We start from the raw sequence: 18126 nt of genomic DNA, 5'->3' as shown, positions 1-18126 counted from the left end.
TCGGAGTTCAGATTTTCAGGTTTTCTGTGGAGCTGTTAGAGTAGGAAAACATTTACTTTTTTTTTTCTTTAAAGCACGTCTCTTTGTCTGGGGAAAAAAAAAAAAAAGTCAAGAGGAGTAAGTAGTGTCACTCTGACTTCCAGCATCTGCAGCTGGAAACCAGCTGGTCCTGAAGGGACTCACCAGCCACAGCCTGAAGAGAAGTTACTTTGGATCTGGTAAAGGAAAACCCCTTTTATCCTGTTTCTCTTGCTGCACACTGCGGGTTAAGGTGGCCTTAAGGGTGTTTAGCAGCCGTCAGAGCAGGAGGTGGCTCTCAGTGTGGCTGTGCCCCGGCTGATGTTCCTGGCCGTAAGCACCCTGCGCAGATGCTAAATAACCTGAGTGCCTGCAGGGAAGCTGCTGCGCTTTTTTTTTTTCTTTTTTTTTTCTCTCACACAAATCGGCTTGTTTAGAGTCATCTGGAAAAACATAAATCTGGAAAGCCTATGTTTGTGTTTGCGATTAACTGGATTCTTGTAAATACTTAGTGGAGGTCAGGGTGTGCTCGGCAGGAATAAGGAGCCTGTTGTGAGCAAGCCCCTGCTTGTGGGGCAAGGGCAGGCAGCCCTCTGCCGCCTTTTACAGAGCAAGAAGTAAATCTGTTTCATTGCACTTTGGCCTGGACCTAGGTGAACTTCAGAAAGGTAATATATCCGCTGGATGTAGGGACATCGTAATTTTTTTCTGGCAAAACTCCTCAGATCTGGCCAAACAAACCCATACCTGTGAGAAGCATCACGGGGCGGGGTGTAAAAAGCCCATTGCCAGGTTCTTGATGGTGATTCAAGCCCCAATGAAGCCGTGCAGCCGAAGTGCAAAAGGGCTACGTGGTTACAACTCCTGCCAAAACTCTGGTTACTGGCAGATGACCCCCCAGTGACAGTTGGATTTGGGAGGAATTCTCAGCGAGACGAAGAGCAGCTGGGTTCCCATCAGGGACCCAGGGGTGCAGCTCTGAGCAATGCTCCCTGCGACCTCACGCGTTGTTTTCATGGGGTCACATGGAGCTGGTTGAAGAAACCATGTTTTGAACACTGGCCACAGGCTTTTGAGGTAAGAAGGGATGAGCTCATGGTTGACATGCCCTGGGGGAAGCAGCTTTCTCGAGGATGTCCCTGGGCATCACCTGGGGACCAGCACTGGCCGGCTGCTGTTGCTGCATGGTGGAACAGGCAGCATCCTGCTCAGCAAGGATGGTTTCAACAAGAGTTGGCAGCTCCACACAAAAGACAAACTATTACAACAGCTGCCTGGGTTGCATTCAGTTTTCTATTATTTCACTTGATGGGTTGAATAAACTACTTCCCTCTCGCTCAGAGGAGGAGTTAATGATTTATGGGTCAACTGGCACAACTCTGGTCTCTGCAGAATTCAAACTTTGCTACATGGAGCCATATCTGAGCATGTAGGCGTATGGTAGCTCCTCCTTCAGCGCGGCGGTGCCTGGACCGAGGGGACTGGCTGAGGACAGTCATTGCTTTGTCTTGTAAGAGCCGAACACGCCGGGTCTCTGTCTCCTGCTGCCAGACCTCCAGGTAAGACAACTTCGAGCCGTGCAACTTTGGGCAATGTTGCTCTTGGGAACTGGATCAGAGCATTCTTGCAACTCTAGCAGGCACTAAGATGAGTAAATTAAATCGATTTAAGCCAAGAGCTGTAAGATAAGGGTTGAAGGTAAGCCAGAGGAATGAAACAGCCAAGGGGAGTGTTAAGTTCGGGGCAGAAAGCGTCAAGACAGACTCGTCTCCAGGAGGAAGCCAGGCATTTGGAGTGTACGGAAGGTTGGGAGGGTTTAGGTTCATAAAGGATAATCCTGGATAACAAAGGCAGAGAGGACCCTTGCTCAGCTCTAGGGCTGCCAGGGTAGTCAGAATTGCACCTCAATTCCATTTTGTAAAGCAATTCAGTCTCCTGAATGACATCTGTGCTTTACAGCTTTACTCCAGTTAATGTTATTTGCACAAAACTGGTGTGTCTTTTTGGTGAGAAACTTTCTCTCTCTGCTTGTGATTTATTAATAGTCGGGGCACGGTACTGATGACTCCAGCAGGATTTCATCTGACTATGAATTTGCTTCCAAGAGATTTGTTACTAAACAAAAATGTTCTACCCATAAGATAAATTGCAGAGGACTTTTTCCAGAAGGCATAGATAAACTCACAGCCCCGCAGACAGTAATTTGGCTGGTTGGCTGGGGAGACCGTAGCACTGGCAATACAGAGTTAAGTCAAACTTGACAAGCTACAAAATATTTATATTATGGTTTGAGTGGAGCTGTTAGTCTTTTTTTGCCTTTTCTTGTCTTTTTTAGATTTTATTTTAAAATTTTGATCCAAAGCTGTGTTCTCAAAAATGCAAATAAACGAGACTAGTGAAATAAACCCTACGGGAATTGCTTAACATCTACAGTCTTCCGTCCTGTTTATGTTGTATTTTGATGTCTCTGGGTCTGCTCTGCTGGAGCCAGCCTTCCCCTCGTACAGGCAGCTCTGCCGCAGCAGCCCAGCTCCGCTGCGCCTGGTCTGGGTCCCGGCGGCCGAAGCGGACCCGGCGGAGCAGCTGCTCCACTTGCAGAGCATCCTGCTGGTCCCCAGCCCCACCTGTAGGAACTGCTTGGGGATGGAAAAACAGGACTTGTCCCTATGAGCTGTGGTTATCCTGAGCATAAACACCCGCCCTGCTATTTCTACAGGTATTTGGCATAGAAAAAGAATGTGGTAACTCCGGTGGGATCTCCAGGGAGGAATAAAGATGTTGGCTTTGGAGCTGGGGAGGCAGAGGGATCGAGCTGCTGTCCTTGGGTTATTCCTCACTGCTGCTCATATAGTGGCTGTCCAGAGTAAGTGAACGAGTCCATCGGGACAAACTGAGATCCTTTGACAGGGATCCTTCTCCTGGGGTTCACAAGGCTTGGATCCTTCTCTTTTCCTCGTTGCCTTTGCACTTCAAGATGTTATAAATCTTTGTGATCAGAATCCATCTTCCTTTGTCTTTTTCTCCTTTCTTTGTAAAACAGACATGAAATTATTCCAGCTGAAAAGGGTGCGATGATTTCTACTAACTGGGGAGAGGAAATGGTTAATCTGGACTTTGTGACCAGCTTTAGAAACTGCTGGGTGAGGGGTGAGGAGCGAACAGGAGCTCCCCTGTCCCTGCCAGCCTTGGCCATCCCATCACAGGCTGCGCTTCCCTTTGTTTCTAGCTTTAAGGAGTTCTAAGGCCAGGGAAGTGTCCTCACCTGGACCTTCAGAGTAAATCAGGCCCGATCTCCCACTGCTCTTCCTCCCATAGCCTTTCTGATGGAGTTTCTCTCGGTAGGTGCCTGCAATGCTCCGCCGCGTCTCCCATCCGCAGAACTCAAAGAGGAATACCGTGGCATTACCTCGTTTCCCTTTAAATCCATGGTGGAATACATCTGTCGTCCAGGTTACATAAGAAACCTGAATGCCCGAAGCACCCTTGTTTGTGGAGTGAACGATATGTGGCACGGATCAAGGGAGTTCTGTACACGTGAGTGTATTTTGGGTTGACTTTTGATTTAGATTTTTCTTTGCTGATGCTGTCGGCTCATTTTGTTGGAGCAGTCCCCAAAGTGTCCTCATGGGATGGTGGGGGATGAGTGACCCGATGTGAAGCACCAGTTGTGTTCTGCAAAGTGCTGGCAATGATGGCAAAAGCTGGGATCTGCTTTGATGCTAGCTGTGCTTGGTTGCTGGCTCAGGAGATGCTCTGCTCAGGCTCTTGGTTCAAAAAAAAAAGGGATTTCAGACTTGCAGTAGGAGAGTGCTTTAGCTGTGAAGAAAGGCTGTCACTGCAAAATGCCACTCGGACCACAAAGGCTGGCTGTGGGTCGTGATGCAAGTCTTAACAGCATCGTGTATCGTGGAATAACTTAGGATTGGAGGGGAAATCCAGAGGTCTCTGCTCTGTGCCCTTGCTCAGTGTTGGAGGAGTCTTCTGCTTTCCTGCTGCATTTTCCTGGGTCTTCAAGAAACTGAAATAAGAACTAACTGCAGTCCTGTTGTCCCCCAGCAAAGCTGTGCAGCTACCCTGGCGAGCCGGCCAACGGCAGACTCCTCCTGACAGGGAGGTTCACTTTTGGTTCTGCAGTGAACTTCACCTGCAACACGGGGTAAGCTCAGAGCACTTGGGCATGGGTCCTCTTCTTCCCAGCGGCCTTTCTCAAGTCTTTTTGCTCTAGATTAAAGCCTGTGTGTGCTGTCCGAAGCCTTACTGGCGCACGTAATTGCGGACTGTGACTGAAATCTCCCTCAAGCTTTCCTCTGAGAGCTTTAAGACTGACTGAGTTTTCTTAATCTCACGCTTTGAGGCAGTTCTTTCAAACTCAGCTTCACTCTCCTGGCCCTTTCTAAACCATTCCCAATGTTTTGGTATATTTTGAAGAAAAAATATGAATACTCAGCTCAGAGCTGTAGTGATAGCTACAGCTGGCTGATGAAGTCAACTTCTTTTCTTAGATACCACAAAAAAGGTTTTTTTCATTTTTAAAAATGCTTTTGTCAAAAGCCAGGTTATCATTGATAAAATGACACTGATGGCAAATTTCTGATCAGTTGTCATCATGATAAGGAAGCCAAAACCATCCTGGTGGTGATGTTATAGGTAACGCTTGACAAACTCAGTCTTGATGTAATTCCCTCTCCCCTGTTTCACACAGGTACAGACTGATTGGAAATTCCCAGATTCACTGTGTGCTTAAAGACGAGATTGTTACATGGGACAGAGATATTCCCATCTGCGAGCGTAAGTGGAGCTCCCTAACTGATCTACTGCTTAAACGTTACAGGGGATGGATAAAGCAGCAGTCACATTCCCCTGCTGAGGATTTCAGCAGTTTGATGCATGGTGGAGTCTGGAAAGATATTTTTCTTTCTGTTTTACTTCCTGCATCATTCCTGCAGAAATATGGAGTCACTATCTGGGAGTAAGGCAGCTGCATGTAAGACTGGTGTATCCCAAACCCACTCGGTGTCCGGGTCAGAGCTCTGCTGCCTGTGAGCTGCCGTGCAGCTCCCTGGAGACCTGCCCTTAGTTTCTGACCCTTCTAGTACCTCGTGTTTTTTCATACCAGACTTGTGGCTCAAAACTAATTCCAAACTTTCTCTCTCTTTCCTTCCCTCTACTGTTTCCCCCTCCCTTCCCCAGCAATACCATGTTTACCCCCTCCAGAAATAGCTAACGGCAAGCACAGCGGAGCTGGCAAAGAGCTCTTTGAATACGGAGCGTCCGTCACTTACCAGTGCCACAGTGTCAGAAGGGGAGAGAGACCTTTCTCGCTGGTGGGGGACGCTTCTATCTTCTGTACAACCACAGATAACTTAAATGGTGTCTGGAACAAGCCAGCCCCAGAGTGCAAAGGTGAGCTGCTCCCATGCACGAGGCAAGGTGCTTGCAGGCTCACCAGGGCACTGCAGCAGCACCAGCCGTAGCCGCTTCTCTGCTGCCTGCTGCCCCGTCTGCTAGAGGTGGTTCTTTTTTTCCTTGGAGCCATCTGTCTCCTTTACGTTGCTGGAATCATCTCTTGCAGATGAGACCCTCTGAGTCTGGTAGCAGTAGGGGCTCCCATCAGAGGGACCATGACTGCTCGCTGTCACCAAGTCAGCAGGGACAGGGGAAGGGGACTGCATTAGCGTCAGCAGACCAGACGATGCATCTTACCTGCCGGCTTGTGTAAAACATGATGCCTGCAAAAAATTCAGAAGGCTGCTGTGATACCTGCTGCTTTCCCTATGTTCTTTTTACGCTTTGCCATAATAAAAAGTGTGAAATAAAAAAATGCTGTAAAATGGCGTGAGATAGACAAAAATATCTCATCAGCCCGCTACCTTGTCATGTCATTTTCAGCCTTTTGGGTGAACACATCTTACGCTCCAAGAATGCTTTCAATACCTTCATCTCCTTCTTTGAGCCTAACTGCTGATTTCCTAAGCGATGGTGTTTCCCTGATGCAGTGATTAACTGTGAGCATCCCAGCGTGCAGAACGGGAGGCTGCTGAGCGGGTACCGGCCCGAGTACACCTTCAGAGACACCGTCGTGTTCGACTGTAACTTCCGCTACACCATTAACGGCAGCGATGCATCCATGTGCAAAGAGAATGGCCTCTGGGACCCTCCGCTGCCGCGCTGCCAGCTCAGTAAGTGTGGCGGGCCTGATCCGGCAGCTTTGCTTCGTTGAAATTCCCACACATCTAAGAAAACAGTAGGTCATGAAAGTGATGGCTCCAAGGTTTAACTTTTTGGATTTTTAATTTTTTTTTTTTTTTTTTTTTGGCTGATCTCACTGCAGCGCTAAGGTGACTTTAGGAATTTGTGACTTGGGGCCATGGAGACTTAAAGGCTTGTCCCGTTCAAGCCGGTGAGCATTTCTCAGTAGAATTCAAAGGGAGTAAATGAACCTTTCTGTATTTAATATTTTTAAAGTTTGTTGGTAAAGCCTTAGATAATATAAACTTTATTAGAAATGACATCTCATTACAACAGTGGAAATTACCATGCAGCCCGAAATGATTCATACGTTTTCGTTTGTCTCCCTTGCATTCACTCTTTGGCGTTACTGAGCTCAGACGATTAAGTGCATCTCAGAACGAACAGTGTGAGCCCACGATTTTTACCCAGATCCAATCTCTTCCATTAAAAACCGCTATGGGCCTCGCTGATGTATCACTGGCAAGGTCTCTAAATTGGTATTTTGTTTCTAGGCAGCTGTGAGGACCCTCCAGATGTGTATAATGCTGTTAAAGCAAAACTTGCCGGCAATCTCTTTCCTGCGGGGTCTGTGGTTACCTACGAGTGCAGGGAGGGCTACAAGTTCAGCCTGGGAGAAAACACGCGGCACGTTAAGTGTCTGCCGGATTTTACGTGGACTGAAATTCCACCTGCTTGTGAAAGTAAGTGTACGTTCCTTTGGCTTGCTGACCTTTGCAATTTGGCAAAATTATTACTGAATGAAGAAACTATACGTGGTCTGCTGTTGTGCAGATCGCAGGGTCACGGAGAGAAGGGGGATGCTCTGGGTGCCCAGCATGGCGCGTCTCTGGTCTTTGCTGTGACTCTTGAACTCCCCTGATTTATTCCCCAGCCACAGAGTTTCCTCTCTGCTTTCTAATCCCTTGAACCTGTGGGAAAAGTCATTGCAGTGCGGAGGGCCCCCTGCTCCACCCCAGGGGAGGCTGCAGTTGCAGAGTGCCTTGCAAATGCCCCATCTCTCAGGAGCGCCCAGGGGCTGTGCTGGGGCAGATTTAGTGTTGTGATGTACCTTTGATTTACAAAGCATTCATCCTTCTGTTTACCATGGTTCTGCTGTCATCCAGCTGGCTTTGCTGTGGATTCACACTTGCTGATGTTTGGCATTTCCCAGGAATCCGTTGCCCAAACCCAGACATCAGGAATGGAAGGCCCTTACACGTGTGGGAAGATAAAGACAATTATGTGTATGGAGACAGACTGGAAATTATATGTAACAGTGGCTATGCTTTCAAAGGTCATAGTAAAAGTGTCGTGCTTCAGTGTACGAGTGATGGTCAGTGGGATCCAGCAGTACCAGAGTGCGTTCCAGGTAGGTGAGAAGCGGTGAAGCATCTTGACTTGGTGACAGCACAGGTTTGGGTCACTCTGTACAGCGTAGCTGTCTGCTGGCATTTGCAGAAAAATCTACATGTGGCCTTAGGTGATGGTAGTAGTAGCCAAGGAGAATTTTGCTCCGCAGCTGTATATCCCCAGATCCAGTCCTGATGTGTTAACTTGGAAGAAATAGGCAGCGAGAGCGCCAAATTGCTATATTGCTGGAGGATGGCTGTGGGAGAAGTACAGGGCTTTGGCAGGGGGCTGCGCTGGTGTCTGGGGAGGTGGGATACAAAGGATTGGGTTGTGGGAGGTTTTAGAGGCTTTAGCAGGTTCCTAAAAAGCCTGGGAGACATTTACCCAGCTGGAAGGGGATGTGGTTTGTGCTGTGGATGGCAGCGGGGCTGGTTTGCTGACATGAGGCTTGGAAGCAGCGGATGTTCTCGATGCATTTCCCCTCCCAAAAGAAAATGCAACAGCATAAATAACTGATACTGCTGAAATGAGTAACCTCATCATGGGGCACCACAGCAGTGTCAGCAAGCTGCTGGAGGTGGCCTGAGCCCAAAAGCTCAGGAAAACCTTGCCAGGAGGAAAGAGCCTTCTCTACCTCACAGGGCAGCCACCGGCATCAGGGCATGGACCATTCCTTGTCCTGGCCCTAACGCGGCCTGTGAGGTGCTCGGCAGCCTCCCGAGCGCAGGGAAAGCAGGGGCTGCAGTCCCTGGGGTGATAACGGTGCGGGGTGCTGAGCCCTGAGGGGACGCTCGGTCAGGCATGGAGCCAGCTCTGCAGCATGTGCCTTTCCCAACAGCCTCAGGAAAACCTGATTCATAGAAGCAGAAACTCTAGACTTACAAAGTAAGGATTGAGGCCTGCAGCTGGGTGACAGTCACCTTTTTTTTTTTCCAGGATTCAGATGTTCTTGATAAATGTCTTCTCCATAGAAAGCATCTTCACTGGAGTTCTTTCTGATAATACCTGATATCCTTTATTTTCTGTTGTTTCTAGAACCTCGTTGTCCAAAGCCAGATACTGCTCATGCAAGAGAGGTTTACAAAAGCAAAAATGACTACACCGCGGGGACGCAGCTGAGGCTGGCGTGTGATTCGGGCTATGTCCTTCGGGGCCAGGACCTGACCGAGTGCCAGGCTGATGAGAGCTGGGCTCCCCCGTTACCGTTCTGTGATAAAGGTGTGTGTGACTCAGCGCTGAGAGGGAATCTCGGGCATCAGCATTCAGAAACAGCATCAGTAGGTGACCTGCCTTCAGGGAAACGGGGCGATCGTCACCGGCTGGTGGGCTCAAAGCGTTCAGGTGTCCTCTCTGGAAATGTGCCCCAGGTGGGAGCTGAGCGAGAAGTGGGAGCCTTGAGCTGGTGTAAGAGGCAAGAAGCCAGGCAGCAAATTGGTGTGAATTTGTCACACTACAAACATGACGTTAACCCTTGTTCTGGTTTGCCAGAAGCAATTTCTATTCTCACCTGAATGTGATAACTATGTGTTTCTTTTTGTATTAATTCCCTTTCTTCTGCAGTCTGTGACCCGCCTCCAAAAGTCACCAACGGGCAGCATTCAGGTTTGAGAAAGGAGCAGTTTCCCTACGGCACGGAGGTGACATACAGCTGCGCGGAGGGTCTGTCCCTCATCGGGGACGCCTCCATCTACTGCACCTCCGACGACGGGGTGACCCTGGCGTGGAGCGGACCTGCCCCGGAGTGCAGGGGTGAGGCGTTTCTCCCGTACGGGCTCAGACTGGAGGAGGACCTGGGTGCAATATTAGCGCTCAACGCGAGATGAAAAGCGAGCGGGGCTGCCGGGAGATCCCGCTGCTTTGGCTCGACAGCTCCGGCCCGGGGCTGATCCCTGTGGAAACAGGAGAGCGCGGCTCTGCTGGGCTGATGGCCACGGGCCGGTCAGCGGAGCGGCTCTGCCCCGCCTGCCCTGGCTGCCGTTGTCCCTGGGAAGGGCAGCAGGCAAAGGCAGCGCTCCCAGCTCCGCTCTCTTCCCGCAGTGGTCCGGTGCCCCAAGCCCGCAGTCGAGAGGGGCAGGATGACGCCGCAGAGGTTCACGTTTCCCTACGGGGCGGCCGTGCGGTTCTCCTGTGACGAAGGCTTCATGCTGCACGGTGATGCTGAGAGCCGGTGTCTGGCCGACGGCACCTGGCACCCCCCCCTGCCCACCTGCCAGCCAGGTGGGTGCCAGCCCCGGGCTGATGCCCCGCAGCTGGTCTGCACAGGCCAGGGGTGCTGCTCCTTTGAATCACCAGCCACGGGTGGGATTTGCAGGGCATTTTCTCCTCCGTCTCCTCCCCTTACGTTATTGTTCGGCATGCGTTTTTCCTTTCAGTTCGATGCTACCAACCCTCAGGACAGGATAACCTAGTGATTTATACTCGTAAACAATGGTACGAGGTGAATGAAACGCTGTCCTTCTACTGCAGAGTTGATGGCCGCCTTTCAAGGAATTCAGAAATCACCTGCTCAGCTAATGGCACTTGGACGCCAAAGCCCACATGTGTAAGTACCACGCAGGTTCTGTCTGTATCTTGTCCCGTCTCTAGCCTGGAATAGCGCTGGTCCGACTTCAGGAACGTGGATGCTTCGTTATGGTAGGGCTGGGCTGGCTGGGGGGCTGCAGGAGGAGGGGGATGCTCCACACATAGGTCCCTGCAGCAGTCTCATGCCCTCTCTCTTTGTTTTCTTAAAGAAAAAGCGTGATACATGTGAGAAGATTCTTCGAAATAGGGAGGCTTTTGAGTGTGGAGTTCCTCTGACAGAACTGAAAACTCTGCTGGAAGTGCAGAAACTGTACCTGGAGATCCAGAAACTTGAAAAGGAGCTAAAAACCCCAGTATATGGCTGACTGTTGTCACTGGTCTCATACGAACAGTCTTCTTTGCATGTTGAATAATCATGCTGACTGAGGGTCTCTTTATGACTTTGCTATTTGTGCTAATACTTAAGTAGCCAGAACAAATCTACCAATCAGTCAAGGACCAGTTGGTCGTATTGGGGAGTCAGAAAGTGACTTCTGGCTCATTCTGTTAGAGCTCGGTGGGGTAGGTTTGGACATCACTTTATACATTTTAAAGCTTTACATTTAGGTATGTTTGTTATGCTGATGAGTGCGCAATTAGAAAGGAAGTGAGTGAGAAGTAAATTTTTGTCAGGGCTGAGCAGGCGCTGTAATGAACCTGCTGAGAGCCACCAGCCCGTGTTTGCCCCACAGCTGCTGCACCCCTTCAGCTGCAAGCCAGTATAGCCCACTGCCCTGCTCATACCCATTGCATTCATTACTGTGAACAAGCACTTAACTGCCCAACTAGCTGTGACCTTTAGAGCACGCACAATGAAGAAAATGCCAAAGCCTGTCTTCTAGCAAATGGAAAATGCCAGGTTTCCATCCGAGCAGGACAGGCGTGCCTGAGGCTACAGTGGTGCCACCTGTGCATCTCTGGGTGTGCACCAAGAGTGGTTGTTGGAAAGAAAAGTGCAAAGAAAGGAATGGCCTTTTTTTTTTTTCTTTTCCTGCAACATCTAGTAAAAGGGGAAGTGCTCTGTTGTCTGATCACAAGATGCGTGCTCAGTACTCCTTCACCACCAGATTATAATAAAGCTGCAATTGTAAAGACAGCTGTGTCTGGCTTTTAATAACCCTAGCCTATCTATTTTAAAGGAAAGAGGCACTTCAATAACCATTGCTCCATTAGGCAGGGAGGGCTGCTATTCCCTGAGTGCAATGCAGGGGTGTAGGGGGGGTTGCACAGCTGCCTGTCCCCCCCCGCCCCCGCCTGCCCCTGGGGTGAAGAGGCAAAGTAAATGGGCAGCACTGCCCAGCGCACCGACCAGCAGCTCCCTGGGGCTCAGAAATGAGGCCAGGGTGCTGCAGAGTGGTTCTAGCTGTAAAATAGCTTTGTTCCCACTGTCCCCACTGGGGAAGAAGCAGAGCAGAGCAGCGTGCCCGTCCGTGGCACATCCTTACTGGAGAGCTCAGGGAGGGCAGCCCTCGCCTTGGGCAGGTCAGGAGGGCTGGGGGTTACAGCGGTGGCGTGGCTCGTCTGGCCTGTCCCCAACTTCCCATAGCTGCTTCCCCTTCCCTGGCAGGCTTTCGGCTGGGGGTAGCTGTCTCCTTCCCACGGCGCTGACCCGGCAGCTCCCAGCACCATGCCAGCGTTTCTGCACCGGCCAGGGCAGCTCCTGGCAGTGCTGCTGCTTGTGCTGCAGCCGTCTGGGAGTCGCGGTGAGTGCCGTTCCCCTGCTTGCTTTCCTTGCTTCTGTGGCTCAGCTTTGCTTATGGGTCATGTATGTAATAACCAGGTTAGTAAAATCCAGCGGCAGACCTTCCTCTGGCTGGGGTCACTGCTACCCTCTTTGTGCCTGACGTCCTGGTAAGGATGCTGCTAGCTGCCCATTTCTCCTCTCTAGCTGCACTTCTCGCAAAGAGCCACCCAGAATTCCCAGTGCTTTCCAAAAGTCTTAAATTGGAGTAGGGATACCCCTGGGACCCGTGTTAAGTACAGCTGGCTCAGAGGCTCGAGCTCATCCCCGGGACAGCCCGGGGCCAGGTCCTGCGTCTGCAGAATTTCTCCTGGTCTGGATGGAGTTCAGAACCTGGGTGCAGGGAGCACAGCACCCTTTGCCTCCATCATCCATGCGGTAGCTGAGATGTTCGCAGGGTCAGAGGATGACCTTACTGTAAGATGGGGAAAGTCAATTAGACAGGTAATAGGTTTTACGATTTAATTACGGGGGCTATAGTTAGCAGTTTGAGTGGTATCAGGACCAAGGTTGATGCTTGAGCCCTGAGGCAGCCTACAGACATGCTGAAGGCAGCTGGTCGTACATCCCGCAGGCTGGCTTCAGGAGAGGAGGAGTGGGGGTTTGCTGATTATGTCTCTAGGAAGAGGAATAACTCAGTTTCTGCCTGAACATTGACAGTTCCTTTAAAAACAGGCCTTTTGAGAACCTTCTCCAGCATGCATAGCAACCCCAGCGCCTCCCTGCAAGGCATCTGCTGCCCCCAGCTGCTAGCACTGCCTTTAAACCCCCTTTTTTTTTTTTAGTTCCTTTTACATTTTTGTATTTGTATTTTTCTTTTTATCTTTATTAATTTTATTTTTTTAATTTTATTTTAAATATTTAATATTTTTTTTTTAAATTCACGGTGCTTCTCAGTCCAAATCCAAGCATTACCAACAGGGGTGCCAATACCTAAGCTGGAGCCTGGAGAAGATAGATCTGAGTACAGAGATGGTCTTTCCATGGGTGTTGGTATCAAAGGCCCCGGCACGATGCCGGCGTGGCAGCGCGTGGGGTGGGTGCTGCTGTCCCATGGTGTGAACCAGGTACGTTTTTAACAGAGGCGCACCGTGTCCTGGTGACCTGCCAGCACCCATTGCAAGCACGGGGAATCCCAGCTGCAGCTACTTTTAGTTTAATTTGTTATTGCACTTTGTGACCAACCCCAAAATAATTCTCCTGGGAGATAATGTAGCTGAACAAAGAAGCTTTTGTTGGGACACTAGCGATGTGCGTGTGTGGCAGAGGTTATTTAGTTGGGGAATATTGCGAAGCTGGCGGTGAGCTGCCAGCACCCTGGTGTGACTCCATCCCTGGGTGTGCAGGTAAGTCATACTGTGACCTGCTGGAGCCACTGCTAGTAGGAAAGGGCAGAACCAGCGTTGGATTGTGTGCAATGGAAGCGCTGCATGCTTTGAGTCGCACTGATGACGCCTGCTCAAGCATGCTTATTGCCCCTAATCTCTCTGCCTTCACTGCTGCAGTTGTTAAACTGACTCGTCTTCTCTTACTAGAGGTGCAGTGAGCACTGGCCACTGTAGCTATGCTCGGTAAGAACACCCCTGCAAAGCCCTGTTTTTTGGTGATCCACAGAGGTTCAGTGTCCCGTCCCAGATATCACGCATGGACAGCTGAAACCTGCGCAGAACTTCACCTACGGCAGCACAGCCACGCTCAAGTGTGATGCGGGCTATGTCCCCGTCGGTGGCACCACAGCTGTGCGATGCCTGAGCAGTGGCAGATGGCATCCACGGGTGCCCGCCTGCACCCTCGGTATGTACAGATCTCTCTTCTCCTCACCTTCTCTCCCAGGTATAATTGGCTGCTGGTATTTTTCTAGAAGCATGGGCAGTGTTTGCAGGAGAGGGGCTGAAGGGTGGGCACCCCAGTGAGCTCTTTGGTGGCAGCATTCCCCTCTGCTCTTTCTTCGCCCCTGGGTGACATGGCCGGGCTGTCCTGGTGGGGCTGTCCCACCTTACTGCGTGGTCCACCCATCGAGATGCTAAAGCATATGAGAATAAAGACTCATTAGATTCACCGCATCCTTTGGTGAATTCATCACCGTTATTTTTTTCCATTTCAGTTTGCCCTCGCCACATCCCACAGTGATGCTCAGGGTCGCTGCTCTCCCTTGCTGCTTGCTGGGGTTTCTGTCCTTGCCCAGGGGGCAGGCTGGGCTCCCCCAGAGGCTCAGCTTCATCCCCAGTGAGTCTCTGAGGAAGATCTTCCAGCTCTGAGGGTCCGTGTTGTCCCCTGCTCTGGCACCAGGTCACTGTCCCTACCCTCCGGCTGTTGACCACGCGGACCGAAACCCTCAGCGCGAGTTTCCAGTTGGAACAATCGTGACCTACTTCTGCAGATCCGGGTACACTTTGCTCCCCGAAGTATCTCCGATAACGACTTGTCTTAAAAATTTCACGTGGTCCGTAATCCCAAAGCTCTGCCAGAGTAAGTCTGCCATTTCCTTGGCTTTGCCAACAAAGCACGAATTTAATGATGTGGAGACAGTGCTGCTTGCCGTGAGGACTGTGTTGAGCAGTGCTTTGGCTCTCGCTAATAATAATTTTGCTGTTCGAAGGGTAGCGAGGGTGAAAGGAAACAGCTGCAACTCACATTGATGATTTATCTGTTCAAACAATGGTGCAGCAATGCAGCCAGTAACATACCATCGCTTCAGCACAGTTCATAGCTAATCACAGGGCTTGGCTCATTCTGCCTTCCAAAATAAATGGTCGTTATCACATAATTACCATCCCTCAGTGTGCCAGGTCTGGTTAGAGGTGTCTGTCAGCATTAACAGGCAGCCTGGCAAGTTTTCTGGGTCAGCAAGCCACCACGGTGGGAAAACACTCGCTGTGTGACTGTCTCCTGCTCTCCCCTTCTGACCCAAACCGCAGAAGCTCTTTCTGATGTTGGTGTTCCTCAGAGGTGCAGTGTCCCAGCCCGGCAATCCAGCACGGGAGAGAGATCACCCCCAGGAAAGCCGAATACACCTTTGGGCACCAGGCAGAATTTCAGTGCGATCCTGGCTACGTGCTAAGGGGCAGCCAGAGGGTCCAGTGCTGGTCCGACGGGACGTGGAGACCCCCGGTGCCGTACTGCGACAGCGGTGAGTGTGAACGGCGTGGGCACGGTGGGTGCTGGGAATTGCATCTCTGCAGCGGGTAGGAAGAGCAGGAAGAAAACTGCATAACCTGAGCGTCACTTCTCAGAGAAGGTGGTGGGAAGAGAAGGGGTCCAAGTGACAGCACTGAACCGCTTTGATGTTTTCATCTTCTATCGGAACTGAAATTGGTTACATGTGTTGAGTAATGGGACTTGCAGCCCTTTCTCAGCGGACTGTTCAAGGGGGTTATGAGACCCGCAATTCCCTGACCCTGTTTATAAGCAGGATCAGCTCTCATGGAAAAGAGGAGGGGAGAAGGGAAGGGCTGATGGGAGGGGATGGAGGCACATGTGGCAGTACTGGCTGTGCTGTGCCGGCAGCTCGGTGTGGTTAGCTGGGCCAGTCTGGGAACTGGGAACAGTGAGGAGGACTTTTGAGGAGAGCAGCCTTAAGTATAAACGTTGGGAACTGGCTTCTGTTATATCCCTGCGCTACTATCCCTCTGACTGAACAAAGAAAATCTTAATTTTTCCTCTCTCTGTTCTGTCATAGTTTGTGGTCCGCCTCCAAAAGTCACCAACGGGCAGCACTCGGGCTTGAGAAAGGAGCAGTTCCCCTACGGCTTAGAAATCAAGTACAGCTGCGCGGAGGGTCTGTCCCTCATCGGGGACGACTCCATCTACTGCACCTCCGACGACGGGGTGACCCTGGCGTGGAGCGGACCTGCCCCGGAGTGCAGGGGTGAGGCGTTTCTCCCGTACGGGCTCAGACTGGAGGAGGACCTGGGTGCAATATTAGTGCTCAGCGCGAGATGAAAAGCGAGCGGGGCTGCCGGGAGATCCCGCTGCTTTGGCTCGACAGCTCCGGCCCGGGGCTGATCCCTGTGGAAACAGGAGAGCGCGGCTCTGCTGGGCTGATGGCCACGGGCCGGTCAGCGGAGCGGCTCTGCCCCGCCTGCCCTGGCTGCCGTTGTCCCTGGGAAGGGCAGCAGGCAAAGGCAGCGCTCCCAGCTCCGCTCTCTTCCCGCAGTGGTCCGGTGCCCCAAGCCCGCAGTCGAGAGGGGCAGGATGACGCCGCAGAGGTTCACGTTTCCCTACGGGGCGGCCGTGCGGTTCTCCTGTGACGAAGGCTTCATGCTGCATGGTGATGCTGAGAGCCGGTGCCTGGCCGATGGCGCCTGGCACCCCCCCCTGCCCACCTGCCAGCCAGGTGGGTGCCAGCCCCGGGCACAGCCGGTGGCCCTGTGACGGTGCAGGGAGGTTGGGGTGCAGCACTGTGTAGCTGTGTCTGTCCTTGGGGCTCCTCTAGTGCCTTCCCCTCTTTGTAGAAGAAAAAACTTCCAAGGCTGATGCTAACTAGGGAATAGCTGAATTTTTCTCGATGGTGCCGTGTAAAGGAGGCTCGCAGACAGGTCAGGAGACACCATCGTTACTCTTCAGCACACGTTCTTACTGACAAGTGTTGGTTCCGCAGACTCTTACGAAGGATGCCTGAACCGAGATGCTCTCAGAAAACAGCAAGTGTGTAACACTTCTCAGAGGCTGCTCTGACCTTCACTCTCCCCTCTTGAAGGGCTTGGGGAAGTAACTTGGCTTTAGTGTTTGGTTTCACAGCTCCCCAGACTAAAGTTCACCTGCACTGGCTCATTTTTCACAAACTTGGTAGGTTTTTCTCCCTCCATCATGCTGACCCGCTTGCTGAGCTGCCTTCTGCGCTGGGTTTTCCTTTCAGTTCTGTGTCCACAACCACAAGTGGCTAATGGAAAGCTGAAAAGCCCTTCGGACACTAAAATGTGGTACCAACCAAATGCGACAGTTGCTTTTGAATGCCTTGATGGGTACCACTTTTCAGACGATGGAGACGTGTCTTTAGATGGCTCCAGGACAGCCACATGCTTGCCGGGTGGCAACTGGACACCATTGCCCAAGTGTGTAAGTACCATAGTCTAGCTGAGTACCCAAATGGATGTTGTCTGACTTCTAATAAGAAAAATAACTGCTTAAACTTCTTAAAAGCTCCTGCTTTGTTGTACCGATGAGGGATGCAGTCTGTGTTGGGGGCAGTGCATGGCGAGTGGGGCAGATCGGACTCAAAGCTGAGGAGTGGGTGGCTCTCCACCTGCTGCAGTGCAACCTTACATGCCTTTTTCTGGGGTTTGTTTGTTTTGTTTTTGAACAGAAGAAAGAAGGTGATGCTGATGTGTGTGAAGATATTAATTATATTAAAACAGTCTTTGAATGTGGTGTGCCTATAGCAGAAGTGAAAACCCTGCTGGAAATACAAAAACTCTTCCTGGAGATTAAAAAGCTGAAGGTGGAACTAGAAAGCTTGGACGAGTGAGTCCTGTAACACACTGTAACGATCACTTTTCCTTTGATGAACGTGCAGTTTGTGTAGTTGCAATATCTATAAGAAGGCTCTCGGTGAGTTTACGGTTCATGCTTGCATGCCTATAGCCAGAGGAATAATAACCAGTGTTTGGGAGATTGCTTTTGCCGTGCTAGATGCTAGAGCATAGAGGGCTCTTTGCTCTCTTCCTTGAATCTGACAAGCCTGATTCGCTATTTAACAAATGTATTGTTTCACATTATGTATTAGGAAGCACAGTAAGAGATTAAATGGAGCTTCTCTGAGTCACTGCACAAACCATGCTAAGCCGAGGGAAGGGGCACTGACGTCCGCACAAGTAAACTTCTAGCTGAGCCGCATGTCCAGCGGTTCTGTCTGAAGGTGCTTTTGCTGTAATCTTCCGGCAGGTGCTTTGCACACATGCTGCACCCTCTGCCGGTACTGAACTCAGCCTGTCGTAGCATTAGCAGATTTTTTTCTATCTAGAAATAGTAGTGAAGTGAGCATTTAGCTATGGGATTTCCTGTAATCTAGCTCGTGATTGCTCTTCATCTGGTTAAGGGTGGTTACATAGAAGAAGTGCATTTGCAAAGGCTTCTATTACCGTTTTTTTTTTTCTTTTTAATCCCTGGATTCAAAAGAGGCAACAGGTTTCTGGCTCAGCAATCTCTCTTGGTGTCATCTTCCACGTCCCTATTTCTGGCAAGCAAATGCTAAGAATAGATGTTGTATGTTTAAGTGTACAGAA

At 50.7% G+C, this 18126-nt stretch overlaps 1 protein-coding gene across 1 annotated transcript in view; it reads left to right on the top strand.

The window, feature by feature from the left end:
• The first annotated feature begins 1315 nt into the window (after positions 1 to 1315).
• Positions 1316 to 18126, top strand: part of CR1 (complement C3b/C4b receptor 1 (Knops blood group)) — a 74018-nt gene continuing 57207 nt past the window's right edge. The window contains exons 1-14 of the mRNA XM_040616962.1: positions 1316 to 1577; positions 2735 to 2881; positions 3361 to 3552; positions 4075 to 4174; positions 4721 to 4806; positions 5209 to 5421; positions 6015 to 6197; positions 6762 to 6950; positions 7421 to 7618; positions 8635 to 8817; positions 15582 to 15770; positions 16059 to 16238; positions 16761 to 16960; positions 17208 to 17367. Coding sequence (XP_040472896.1) covers positions 2794 to 2881; positions 3361 to 3552; positions 4075 to 4174; positions 4721 to 4806; positions 5209 to 5421; positions 6015 to 6197; positions 6762 to 6950; positions 7421 to 7618; positions 8635 to 8817; positions 15582 to 15770; positions 16059 to 16238; positions 16761 to 16960; positions 17208 to 17367 — 2161 coding nt within the window. The 5' untranslated portion in view covers positions 1316 to 1577; positions 2735 to 2793. The remainder of the gene's footprint in view (positions 1578 to 2734; positions 2882 to 3360; positions 3553 to 4074; positions 4175 to 4720; positions 4807 to 5208; positions 5422 to 6014; positions 6198 to 6761; positions 6951 to 7420; positions 7619 to 8634; positions 8818 to 15581; positions 15771 to 16058; positions 16239 to 16760; positions 16961 to 17207; positions 17368 to 18126) is intronic.

This window comes from Falco naumanni, chromosome 17 (genome assembly GCF_017639655.2).
Source record: "Falco naumanni isolate bFalNau1 chromosome 17, bFalNau1.pat, whole genome shotgun sequence".
Taxonomy (NCBI): domain Eukaryota; kingdom Metazoa; phylum Chordata; class Aves; order Falconiformes; family Falconidae; genus Falco; species Falco naumanni.
This window is presented reverse-complemented; position numbering and strand designations above follow the sequence as displayed.